At 37.6% G+C, this 12,156-nt stretch overlaps 2 protein-coding genes across 3 annotated transcripts; one reads left to right on the forward strand and one right to left on the reverse strand.

The window, feature by feature from the left end:
- The first annotated feature begins 1,203 nt into the window (after positions 1–1,203).
- On the forward strand, positions 1,204–6,785 carry LOC147867728 (uncharacterized). The gene is made up of 6 exons (XM_087315521.1): positions 1,204–1,804; positions 3,090–3,638; positions 5,240–5,320; positions 5,402–5,479; positions 5,642–5,737; positions 5,994–6,785. The coding sequence occupies exons 1-6, from the start codon at positions 1,448–1,450 to the stop codon at positions 6,255–6,257; spliced, it is 1,425 nt and encodes a 474-aa protein (XP_087171647.1). The 5' UTR covers positions 1,204–1,447; the 3' UTR covers positions 6,258–6,785.
- Positions 6,786–7,291: 506 nt separating this feature from the next.
- LOC147867729 (calcium uniporter protein 1, mitochondrial-like) lies at positions 7,292–9,447 on the reverse strand. 2 transcript variants are annotated; one of them, XM_087339623.1, is made up of 3 exons: positions 9,285–9,447; positions 8,595–9,082; positions 7,292–7,843 (listed from the first exon to the last, which is right to left on the reverse strand). In XM_087339623.1, the coding sequence occupies exons 2-3, from the start codon at positions 9,039–9,041 to the stop codon at positions 7,385–7,387; spliced, it is 906 nt and encodes a 301-aa protein (XP_087195749.1). In that variant the 5' UTR covers positions 9,042–9,082; positions 9,285–9,447; the 3' UTR covers positions 7,292–7,384. The 2 variants fall into 2 exon arrangements, with proteins under 2 accessions (XP_087195749.1, XP_087195748.1); XM_087339622.1 differs by lacking the exon at positions 9,285–9,447 and having other exon boundaries at positions 8,595–9,127.
- Positions 9,448–12,156: the final 2,709 nt, after the last annotated feature.

The following is a 12,156-nucleotide window of genomic DNA, read 5'->3' on the forward strand; positions in this document are numbered from 1 at the left end:
GAATCAATTTTAAATATTCATACCACAATATATCAACTTTCTACTAAATGTTCCATCACGTGCCTTGTAAACACCACAATCTAGTTTTAACTATTGAAAGTAACATCAACATTTATCTGACACTTCATTTTGAGCTTATTACCTGGTTCTTGGGTATAAAGGAGGGGCATTTCAAATGTTAATGTAAATAAGGCAACACTTCATTTTGAGCTTATTACTTGGTTCTTGGGTATAAAGGAGGGGCAATTGAAATGTTAATGTAAATAAGGCAACTACCTACCACGCCCTTGAAGTTCATCAAGTTACCTGGTTCTTGGGTATGAAGGAGGGGCAATTCAAATGTTCACGAATGTAAATAAGGCAACTACCCGCCTTCCACACCCCTGAACTTCCCAACTTGATGCCATTATGAAATGTACACCTTGAACCCATGACATTCTCATCTTTAGTGGACAACCTGACCAACTAAGCTACATCCACTCCTTATGTTTTTTCGTATCTCTATAAATTTTGATACTTATATCCCCATCATGGCCTAGGCCTCGTCCATCCCATAGATCGCAATCAATCTCCCATGGATGTTGAATAGATCTCTCCCTATCACACACACACACACACACACACACACACACACACACACACACACACACACACACACACACACACACACACACACACACACACACACACACACAACGTCCACCACTGTAACATAACTCTTCCATTACTTCTGATCAAGCATTGGTTCAAACACGGAACAAATCGTCTCCATCGACTCGCTTGGTGTTACCGTCCCTCTCATCCCCAAATCTCAGGGACAAAGGAACCATGTTACATGGTCCCCCGACGAGACGAACAGTAAAGACATGGATGGAGTGTGTGCCAGTGGAGATGTACCGAGGGAAAGGAGAGAGATGTCCGGGCGGGGGGGGGGGGGGGCGCCCAAGTGTGAAACGGCGGGGGATGCTTTCAGCCATTAAACCTGCTTTGAGCTTTATTTAAAAAAAGGCTTTGATGGCGATGGCGATGGCGATGGCGATGGCGTGATGGTGGTGGGTCTCTGCTGCCTGCAGCTTCTTTGACAAAGTAAGAAAGACGAGAGAAGAAGAGAAAAAAAAAAAGAAGAAGAGAAGAAAAGGAAAAGGAGGGTTCACGATCCTAAAGACGAGAATGTAGGGTCAACAGGAAGGGAGCAGTGGGGGGGGTGGGGTGGAATAAGAAGGAAGGAAGGAATAAGATCCATGGCCGCAAGAGTTTGAGAGCAAGACAATCCATGGCCGCTGCAGGTACGAGCTTTAAGTTGAAGAGGGAAAGGGCGTCAGGAGAAGAAGATAAGGGAAGATCCATAGCCTTTTAGAGAGTGAGCGCGAGTAAGAGGAGATAAGATTTCAAAGGCATCTCTGCATATGTTCGTTTACTGCACATACATACATACATACATACATATATGTATGTGCATGTATTTCTGTTATGCGCCATCGCCATCGCCATAGCCATGCGAGCGTACAGTCGAAGGCGAGCAACAAGACGATATTTGTTTAGTTGCTTGCTGCCTCTTTGTTTTGCTCCTCTCTTCTTCCTCTTGCTCTGGAGTCCTCTCAACAGTCCACCAAAGGATTTCTCTCCCTTCCCGCCACAATCACAGCAACGTTCTTCTTCTTCTTCTTCTTCTTCTTCCTTTCCCTCCTCTTCTTCATCACTCTCAGATCCTCTGCTTTGTTTGCATCCCTCTCATTTTGGTATCTTTGGCCGATACATGAATTGCTTCCCTCGTGTCAGAGGGCTGTGCATTTCTCCGTCTCAGGTATGCCTGCATTCTTTGCTTGGTTTAAGCACTCTAACAGGATGAGATTTTATAGAATCTGTTTGCAATTGATAAATAGATAAGTTGATTGTATGATCAACCTTGGAGGTAAAAGTATGATTTATGTTACTCAAAGATCTTTTACGCTCTAGCATGGTCTACTGAATCTGCCAGCAAATTAATAGACAAATAAATTGATTGTATGATAGAAATATGAATCAAGATACACAAAGTAGCATTTTCCTGTTCAGCTATCTTTGAAATTAAGACGCATATAGATCATTTGATCGTAATATTGTCCTCTCAGGTCAAAAATGAGATTTGGTACCGAAAAGAAACGTATTCCTGTGTAACATGGAAAATCAAGCAATCAATCGACAATATTATCACCCTGGGAGGTCAAATATGAGAGACATTTTCGTGTGTGACATGTTCCTAAGAGAGCTGTTCTTAATTGAGAGATAGGTAAATTTGTGCGATCATGTTCTGAGATGGAATTTGGTCTATGATACCTTAGAGAAAGACCATATTATCATCTCTTCAGAGGCCAAAGTGGTTGATGATCACGCAGCATTCCTAGTGTTATCAATGGTGGTTTCGTCCTTGTTAGGGGTTCTAGAAAGCTAGTATAACCTTGTAAAAAATCTTAAAAATCATGCCCGATGTCCTCCTATGCAAGGCATTCCAAAGGGACATGTTCTTGTTGTATGTTGATGCAACACAAGTCGCATCTTCTCAATATTCAGCTAGCCCTCAATTTCTATTTTTAATGCGTGAATATGTGTGCATCAGTGTGACAGCACGAATCACTCATATCGGCATGGGTAGCCATCCTCAGTAATCTGCCAATGTTGAGTGTTCATGCAGCATGTACTTTTAAACTCTTTGAAGGATGTGAAAGTAGATTGGCCTTCTTCCAGTTTCTAGAAGTATTAGAGAGTACGAGGGTGTACTCTTAATCCCTCTTAGCAGCATATAAATTTCTTTTGCATTTTCATGATTTCATTCCATAAGCTTGCTGAAATGCTTCTTCCCAAACTCAGATCCATTAAATAGATTTTGCACCATGCACGCATCGAATACTATTGCTCTAATATTCCATCTTTGGGTTGTGTTTAAGTGGCACATGTTCTCAAATTCATAATATTGGGCTGTGCTGGCTTCTTTTCTTCTAGTTAGAAACATGTTTGAAGTGTGTTGGGTAGGTATGTCAACTCTGGGATATTTGTATCTATGCACCACTTCAATTTCCTCGTTTTAGACAGAGGCATTTTTATATTTTTAGGTGAAAATCTGCGAGAATCCTTCAATTGGCTCTTCCAACAGTCCATCCATCTCAATACCAAAGGCATGTAACCATTACAATGCAAAATCATGTGAAGTACCATCAATTATGCGATTTGATGGTGAACGGCTCACATGTCCTGTTGCATACTCTTCAAGTTGCTCTATACATGAATCAAAATGGATAAGTGGTTTGTCCATGGTGGCAGATCAGCGTTACCTTCCTTATGGAAGGCCAAACCCTCACCATGAGGCAGAAAAAATCATTCCAGCATTATTGATGCAGCAGAAGTTGAGGGAACTCCTTAACAGTACCTTATATTGGTTCTCATACCAACAGGATCTTTCAGAATGGGCTAGAGGATTTTTAAAAGCCACTGGTATGGATATCAGTGTCAAATTCATGCAGTTTCCCAAACAAGATGAAGAATCCATATGCTTTGAAGATGCAGTCATATTTTCTGGACCTACAAATCTATGGTACATCCCAGATGTGACCTGGAACGAGTGGATTCGTCAACAAGTTTTGAAGTATTGCTCCATTCCCTCTGTAGGTAAAGTTGACCTTTTCTTTTTATGGATTAAAATTTCAACCGCATATTATGACTTTGTTTAAAGTTATGTCATTAAAGAAATTTTGTAATTGATCTCAGTTTTCCGCATGAATCTTTTAGTGGCTCTGTTATATTAAAAACACAGTTAAAACTCCAAATCTCCGTAACTGATGTCAGTTATAGATTTTGAAAGCCCCTTATACCCACAAACCTCCATCAAGACTACAAACCACCAAAGCTGCAAATGTAAAAGCTCATTTCAGAAGGTTCAGTTTCCTCTTCTCTTCCTAATGCATTGGCAACCAATCTATGAAAGTATAGCTGTCGAAGAGCATACGTGGTTTTGAGATGGATGCCACTGATTCATTTTCACATAAACAATTATGAAGAACAAATAGCCTGATATAATTTCTTTATTATCTTCATGGAAGAAATGGCAATATTGTACATGATCATATGGCATTTGCATGTGGTTACTGCCACAAAATAGAATGTGGATAGGAGGGAGAGCTTGCCTTCCGAAGTTGATTGTTTCTGTTAGACATGCACATTCCATGGGTGTGTGTGGTACATATCCATTCTCAGGCGATATGCATATGCCGCTATTAAGAAATCAAAACAATGGGAGTAGCAAAATTCTTTTGAATTTGTTGTCAATGCAAAGAACAAGTGCTGATTCAATTCTCATGCACATCATCTGTCAGGCTTAGTGATTTCAATTAATCAATTTTGTCAGGTATAATGTACCAAACAACTGTTTGCTGTTTGTGATTACATCATTGCAAGCTGGAGCTTTCACATAGATAAAACTTCTTGGCCAATGTTTCCCTTAATTTGAAATTTGTCCCTAAATCTGCAACCACAAGCTCTCATTTAATAACCTTGTTGGTGCATCTTTCCTTTCTCTGGGTATCCACAAACATCGGAATGGAAATATAATACCAAGAAACTTGGAAACTGCAAAGTCTGTAGCAACCAATTTAATTTGTCCGGTGTCCAATACCCAATGATCTACTACTGGATATGTATTTCTCCTTGGTTTGCACATGGTGTTTTGGCTGTTAAAGAGTCAGCCAAAAGTCCTGGTTCTTCCACTATGGCAGCATATTCATACCTACTTCAGAAGAGGCAAGGAGTTGATTTTGCTTCATGGTGAAGAGTTGAATCACATGGAGATGCTGGTGGACTCATCTTAGTTCATTATAAATAAGCACACGTTTTCACTTCAATCATCTTATCATCACAAACATTCTGAATCATAACCTTAATAAGGTGGTTTTTCTCCATTCTTGTGAAAATATTTGTTCATAGCCAACGAAGCTTGATATGCTGATCTTACATTGCTACATCATTTATAGTGATATTGTGATTTTTGTATCCAGCTTGTGATCATGGTTGTATCTGAAGTGTTTTCCTTGTCCTCTGTCACTGAAGTTTTGTTAAGCTTCAACAATTCATGCTAAAGCCCTAACCTGTTGGATGCTGACTTTTGATTGTCTTGTGTGTGCTGTTCTAGATATTGTATACTCACTGCTGGTATTACTAACATATTATCAGTTTGTTACTAACATAATTTGTGCTTTCTTCTTTCCTGCAGCAAAATGCCTCTTGGCCTTTGAAAACAGCAGCAATTCTTGACCGAGCAGGTCGTACACGCCACTTTGCAAATAAGCAGCTGGTAGTGTGTGCTTACTTTGCTTTGAAATTAGTTGTCAAAATACTTGTGACTTTTCTCAGGTTTTGTTTGAGGTTCTTGCAGGTAGCAAATTCAGTCGAAAAAGTGCTTAAAATCCCTGTTAGGCAGGCCTTTGGTGGAGTTGGGTCTTTCTGTGAGCAGGTAAAAAATATGATGAGTTGGTGAAAATGAATTTTATCTGCAGCTTCACGATATCAATGATGGGATTTGGAGATGTTCAAATTGCATTCTGCAATAATAATCACAAACAATACCTTGGGGTATGCTTAGAACTTCATGCTTAAGCCAAGAATGATCATGCAGGTTAAAGCTGTGGTCCAAGATGATATTCTTATTGTTCCCCATGGGTCACAAAATACAAATCTCATTTTTGCTCGACCTGGGACAATTATAATTGAGGTCTCTTTCTCTCTACCACGTGGCTTTGCATAGCATTTTTATGTAATATGATGTATGTGACTAAGTTCTCTTTTCTTGATTGGAACATTCATGTGCTAGTACTAGAATAGCCGGCTGTAACAGTGAAAGAGATGATTTATAATATTCTATTATATGTTTAGTATCTTGACAATCTACTTTTCTGAAATCTACTGTGATATCATCGATATGGGCAATATCTCTTATATTGTAACTACTGTGCTTTTGTGCTTTTTAGGTGTTTCCTTATCTATTCTACACCGATGCACTACGTAACTTGACACATGCAGGAGGGGTCCAGATGTTTGCAGTTCTGGGAAAACAGCCAAATAACTTTCTTATGTGGCTCTTCTCCTTGGTTGGGTGGGATCTATGTTACTTTCATATCAGATGGTGCAAGAACTATGCACGGCAACAACCCATTATTGTTGATATAGTAGAGTTCGAGAGAATATTGATTCAAATATCCCAAAGTTATACTCATCCTCCCTCTTTGCTATAGTTAAATTCTTATGGACACAAGTCTTATGAAAGTGATAATTACTTGCGGTTTTTGTAGCTTGTATTTGTACCGTTACTATGACATTTCATTTCAATCTTGTATTGCAGTTATAAGACCAAACATTTTAAATGGGTTCCTGTCTCTCTCACTCTCTGTCATTCTAGATCATTCTCTAGGGAGATGAATGCAGCATGTGATGGATGTCTTGGATAAACAAAGTGTTATGCATAAAGTTTATCGATGCAAGAAGAGGAAATCTATTCTTGATATGGATTGTCAATTCAAACGTTGGGAAGCCAAGGATAGACAACATAATAAGGTGGACAAGCTACAAGCAAGATGGAGGGAGAGATGGTAGTGATGATGTATTATTGCCCTGTTTGAGTCAAATAAAATAGAACACCCTTGTGTATGGAGATCTTGTTGTCACTCATGTTCTGGTTGACGGAACTATGTATGTACATAAGCAGTACAATATTACTTGCATTACAATGTTTGAGCAAAATGTAAGGTTTTCATGGAATAAAATGGACGTGCAAAAGAAATAAAAGCCTTCAATGTAAACAACAGCCTCAAGATTTAGAAAGGTTAAAGACATCATTTATGAAGTATGTAAGCTTTATATTGGTGTTCAATTCATCTATACATTCTAAGATAAAATGTTGCATGATTGCAGCTCGTTTTAAGCATTGAAATCTTTCTAATGGTTTTCCTTAGTCACTATCATTTTCTAAAGTTTTATCAAATAATGCATTCCATCTTCATTTATTTTTTACAATTTCAGTTCAGAGTGTTCAACTCATTTACGTTAAAAGATAAAGCATTTAATGATTGCAAAGGCAAACTTGAGCTTTCTAATGGTTTCCATAGTCACTGTAATTTGCTAATATTTTACCAAATACTTCATTCCAGATTGATTTAGTCTTACAATTTCATTTCAGTGAGGCCTAGTATTGCTGAGAAGCCTAATCTGACAAGTTTTTTATAATAACCATATTTCCAGATAAAAAATAGTTCAATAGCATCATGGTACACATGTAATGGCTTGTTTTCTATTTACTCTGTCTGAATGTCGAGTACCAATACTCAATAGTCAAATCTCTTGCTGTCTAACTTCTGTACAATCATTATGTCCTGAATGAGTGAGTAACATTTATTTGCTGTTTATCATAACGAGACAAGCAACATTGCATTTGTAGCTCCTTCAGCCTCTCAAGGTCAAACTTCTTTTCCCTCATTAGCTTTTTTTGTTTAGAAGAAAGCAATGTGCACATGAAATCTCGATATGACGGATCTCTATTGGTAATAACAAAAAAGAAGAAGCCTACCCAAAGGCTACTCGAGGTAACGAAGAATGTGATAGGCTCCATAACATCCCAGGAAAGGTCCCAGAATGTGAGGCGGAAGAAGAGAGCTGATTGTGCTGCAAAAGCACCCAAGGATCCCCATAGCATATTTCGCACTTGTTGATGTGCAATTTTGTCTATCTCTGCTTTCTCCTTTTCAAGCCTTGCAAGCTCCTTTATTCTTGGATCATCATCATGAGCTAAAGGTAAGGGTATAGCCTTAGATAATAATTCAGCAACCTATAAAACACAATATTAACTGACATATTTTAGACAGCAATCCAAGTAAAGAGCAACATTTAAAAGATACAAACTTCAAATTTTAGAGAAAAATCATGAGAAACCGGTGAAAGCTCAAAAATCAGACAATTTTTTAGTGTGGAATCTAGCAAATTTCCACTAACATTTAATAGCATTTGAAAGAAAACATGCATCGGAAGTGAGCTAAAAGAAAACATATTGACACTTGGTATACTCAGTCCTCTATGGTGTACATGGATTAGAAGTATGGAAAGAACTCCTCATGTTACTTCCCTAGATATCTAGACACACTTGCACTAATGTGTAATGCCCATGTTAAGAAATTTAATACCCTTAGTTGGAGAGAGGCAATGGCCAAGGGAAATAGGAACTCAATCTCTCATTTTCATAATCCAGCATCTGATTGCATGCTTAGACAGAGGTTAAGGAGTCCAACCTCTTGTTTATTATTGAGCAATCATCACTCTTGAACCCATGTCAGATCCACTTTTAACAAGGGATTAAGCGCACAAATCAAGTTAGATAACAAGAACCATTTGATGACCACATTGCAAGCTAAATGCAAAATCAATCTAGCCAACGATACCCTGTTTGAGGGCCAAGCTAAATGCAAATTCCATCTATATAAATGGAACCATGTGAGTGCCACTTTACAAATTATGATCATAACTCGATTTAGCTAGCAAAGAAAGAAAACAAACAAAAGAAGAAGGTATAAGATAAGCTATACCCGTTGAGGATCAAGGAAAACTCTCTTGCGAAAAATAAGTATCACCCCAGCTTCATCAAGCCTCTTGATCACTTGCTCAGCTTCGGCATCACTGATAGCTGAGCCAATTTGCTTGCAAAGCTTGATTGCATCATCAAGAGAAATACTATCAGCGGTTCTCTTGGATCCAAATAGATGTTGTTTGAAATCATCCAATTTCATATGTTCCACTAGACCTCGGGTTTCGTTTATAGATAAGGATCCTTTCTTTTCTGAGAGAGGAGGGGATAATGTGCTAAAGAAGTGGCAACTCCTCCGATACAAGTTATATATGGAATCTATTTTTCCCGAAAGATTATCCGTGGAAACTATTATTCTAATAGATCTAAGCTGTTCATTATGAGGTCTGGAGTTAGCACCAACAATAGCTCTTTGTATCAGCGCAGATATAGACTTTCTTGATGCCATTTGGGTTCCCACAAAATGTAAACCTTAATCTTCAAACAGACCTACAAAATACTGCGCCCATGTGAAATTTGGCCCAAAATCGAAGCCCTAATCTTTTACACAAAACATGAGAAGGAAAATTTTTAAACATTGAACAGCTTCCATCGTAAAACAAACAAAGAAATATGGAAACCCAAACTTTTACCCATAAAATCCTTCTTTCTGCTATGGTAAAAACGGAGCATATATATATAACAAGCACACCTTGAGAGAAACAGAGGCAGGGGGGGGGGGGGGTTTGGGCAAGAACCGCAAATTCGAGTGAAGCTTATGCCTCAGAGCTCAGAACTCAGAACCCACGAAGCAATGATAAGAAAGAGGGAAGAGGAGAAGCCATGAAGCGATTCTGCTCACTCCATGTGTCTGTGTGTCTCTGTCTCTGTCTCTGTCTCTATGTCTACTGAAGCAAGCGATGGAGATATTTTTTGGTGGTGGGGTACGGAATCCCACAGTATGTATGTATGCATTGGATTCCTATTTTTCTAAACTTAGTTAGTTGTGTAGACAAAAAAAAAAATCAGAATTTATGTTAAGGGAAGAAGCTCCTTCACAACACCTCTCTCTCTCTCTCTCTCTCTCTCTCTCTCTACAAAATAAGAGCTTCTGTTATAAAATAAGATTCACAAGGAAGATAGTTCTCTCTCTCTCTCTCTCTCTCTCTCTCTCTCTCTCTTGTGTTGCCATAGCTAACAACTTCTCCCTCACATGTATCTTGGGCGTTGGATAACAATCAGCAACAGTTCAGTTTAAACGAACCGCGAAACCGCAGCTTAACGGTTTAAACGGTTCGGTTCAGGTTCAGGTTTTTTTTAACGGTTCGGTTTGGTTTCAAACAGTCAATCAGAAACCCGCGGTTTAAATGGTTTAACGTTTTCTTTTTTTTATCAACAAAATTTTAAATTTTGTTTTTAAAAAATCTTTTCATTTTTAGACCTTATTCTCACATTTTAGGAACATCTTTAAAATTTTAAAAAATTGAAATAATGAAATATTTTAAATTTAAAAAATTTAAAATTTGACCTAAGTTGAAAACCGAAACCGAATCACGAAACCACAGTTTTAATGGTTTAACAATTTCAAAAAAATAATTAATGGTTTCATGGTTCGATTCAGTTCGGTTCAGGTTTCAAAATTTTTAAACGGTTCAGTTTTGACCCTCTCAAACCGAACCGAACCATTGCCAATTGTTAGCGTTGGAGAAAAAGGGGGCAACTTTTTTGGCTTGCTATCGATCAACAAAAAGAGATCAGTCGACCGTCTGTAGCCTTAGTGAACCAGAAACGCAAGTGTGTGTCTCCTTTTTTCGAATGCCCTACATATGAGAACCCCTTAGCGCGATTGTGTTTCTTTTTCCTTTTTTGTGATGCATACATTACCATTAGAAAACCTCGATAGTTGAAATAAAGAGATTCATTTCACTTTGTAGACAATCATAAAGAGATATTCCTGAAGAGGACTTGAAGAAATTGAAGTCGGCAATCCCGTAGGGTTGATTGAAAGTACAAGTGGTTGAGAGAGACAAGGCAAAACATCGACCATGGTTGGACTAGCATAACCGTGATCAAAGTCACGTTTTGCACATGACTACTAGTATACTACTTGTACCACTAATCGAAGGATATAACTTCAATGGTTATCATGTCAAGCTCAACAAGAATGGAATGTAAGCAACTTTGGTTATGAATGGTGGCAGATCTTACAATGTATTTGAAGATTTGGGTCTACCTTTGAGATTTACTCTAAAGAGGTGTGGTCTAGCGATAGGCAATTGCTTTTTGCATAGTTCATACTATGTCCAGTTCCTCATCAAATTTGGATTACATTCTCAAATTTGGCAAGTTGTCACATACTTATCAAAATCCAAGACAATGAATATTTGCACAATTTCTATGGCCCAAATTAAATCTGGAGATGGAAGTAATTTTTCTTTGTTTGAGATATTAGGATATATATAAGTTTTCATATTTGATGGTAAACATGGAGTTAAAAAGCATAATCTACAAAATCTTAAGGGAATGTTTATCTTCCAATTTGTTTACTATAGCAAGTCAAAATTCTCCTCAACAAAGTGTTCTTCTACCATTTGTTCTTCACATTGTCTCATACCTATGTAGTCGTGACGCAAAATAGTTGTAATATTGTAGCGTTTTGAACATGCAAGTAACATCATGTATGTTTTCATTTAGAGAGAGAGAGAGAGAGAGAGAGAGAGGGTGGTATGCATATTAGTATGCTTGTGAAAATTTTCTAATGTAGATATACGTATATACTATAGGTAAGTAATTGCACAAGCAAAACATTCATCTCACAAAGTATACATCATCCTTATGTATAACACACATGGATGATAAGGTGTTATTGTACCCCTATTCATATGGATGATAAGGTGTTATACATCATCCTTATGTATAACACACATGGATGATAAGGTGTTATTTGACCTAACAATATATGAAAATTTGTGAACCAATATTCATACCTAGTAACGTTAAGCACGGGAACACACGACATTCATTCTCACATATCTTGGGAGAGCATGTGTACGAAAGTTCATGCATTAACATTCATACCTAGCAATGTGACGTAAAACAACTTAATTCAATTTCCCTCATGTTTTCTAAGAGTAATGAGGAACTAAGTCTAGCACTACGTCAAAAGTCGTAACACATACGTACAATTTTGTGTGGAATAAAAAAAGTTTATGGCACACATGAAGGCAATTCACGAAACTTCCAATGATTGTAAATCACTCAACCATTTTGCATGATTCAAGCATACTTCATTAAGCTTTTGAACAACTTCTACATATTTTTCTAGTTAGAAAAAAATGAAAAAGAACCTACCTTGATTTGATTGTCAGAGTGAAAATATGATATTCTCATAAACTTGAACCTTGCATGTTGTGATCATAGGAGTTTTTATCATGTTGATCACAAAATGTTAATGGCTGATATTATAAAAGTTAGACAATAATATGCATAATGCATGTGTGCCAAGCCATAACTATTAGACAAATGCATGATTTATCATAACTATATTTTTCTTTTGGAACTCTTTTAAGTTTGATATGCCAAAT

The sequence above is a fragment of the Azolla caroliniana genome, unplaced genomic scaffold (genome assembly GCF_043228905.1).
Source record: "Azolla caroliniana isolate FFs.n. ecotype wild unplaced genomic scaffold, voAzoCaro1.0.p SCAF_2, whole genome shotgun sequence".
NCBI classification, from domain to species: Eukaryota; Viridiplantae; Streptophyta; class Polypodiopsida; order Salviniales; family Salviniaceae; genus Azolla; species Azolla caroliniana.

Excerpts from the sequence above, each read along its gene's own strand:
- LOC147867728 (XM_087315521.1), top strand. The coding sequence starts at position 1,448 with ATGTATGTGCATGTATTTCTGTTATGCGCCATCGCCATCGCCATAGCC. Across the intron at positions 3,639-5,239 it reads AGTATTGCTCCATTCCCTCT|CAAAATGCCTCTTGGCCTTT; the intron begins GTAGGTAAAGTT and ends TCTTTCCTGCAG. Across the intron at positions 5,480-5,641 it reads TTGGGTCTTTCTGTGAGCAG|GTTAAAGCTGTGGTCCAAGA; the intron begins GTAAAAAATATG and ends ATGATCATGCAG.
- LOC147867729 (XM_087339623.1), bottom strand. The coding sequence starts at position 9,041 with ATGGCATCAAGAAAGTCTATATCTGCGCTGATACAAAGAGCTATTGTT. Across the intron at positions 7,844-8,594 it reads TTTTCCTTGATCCTCAACGG|GTTGCTGAATTATTATCTAA; the intron begins GTATAGCTTATC and ends TGTGTTTTATAG.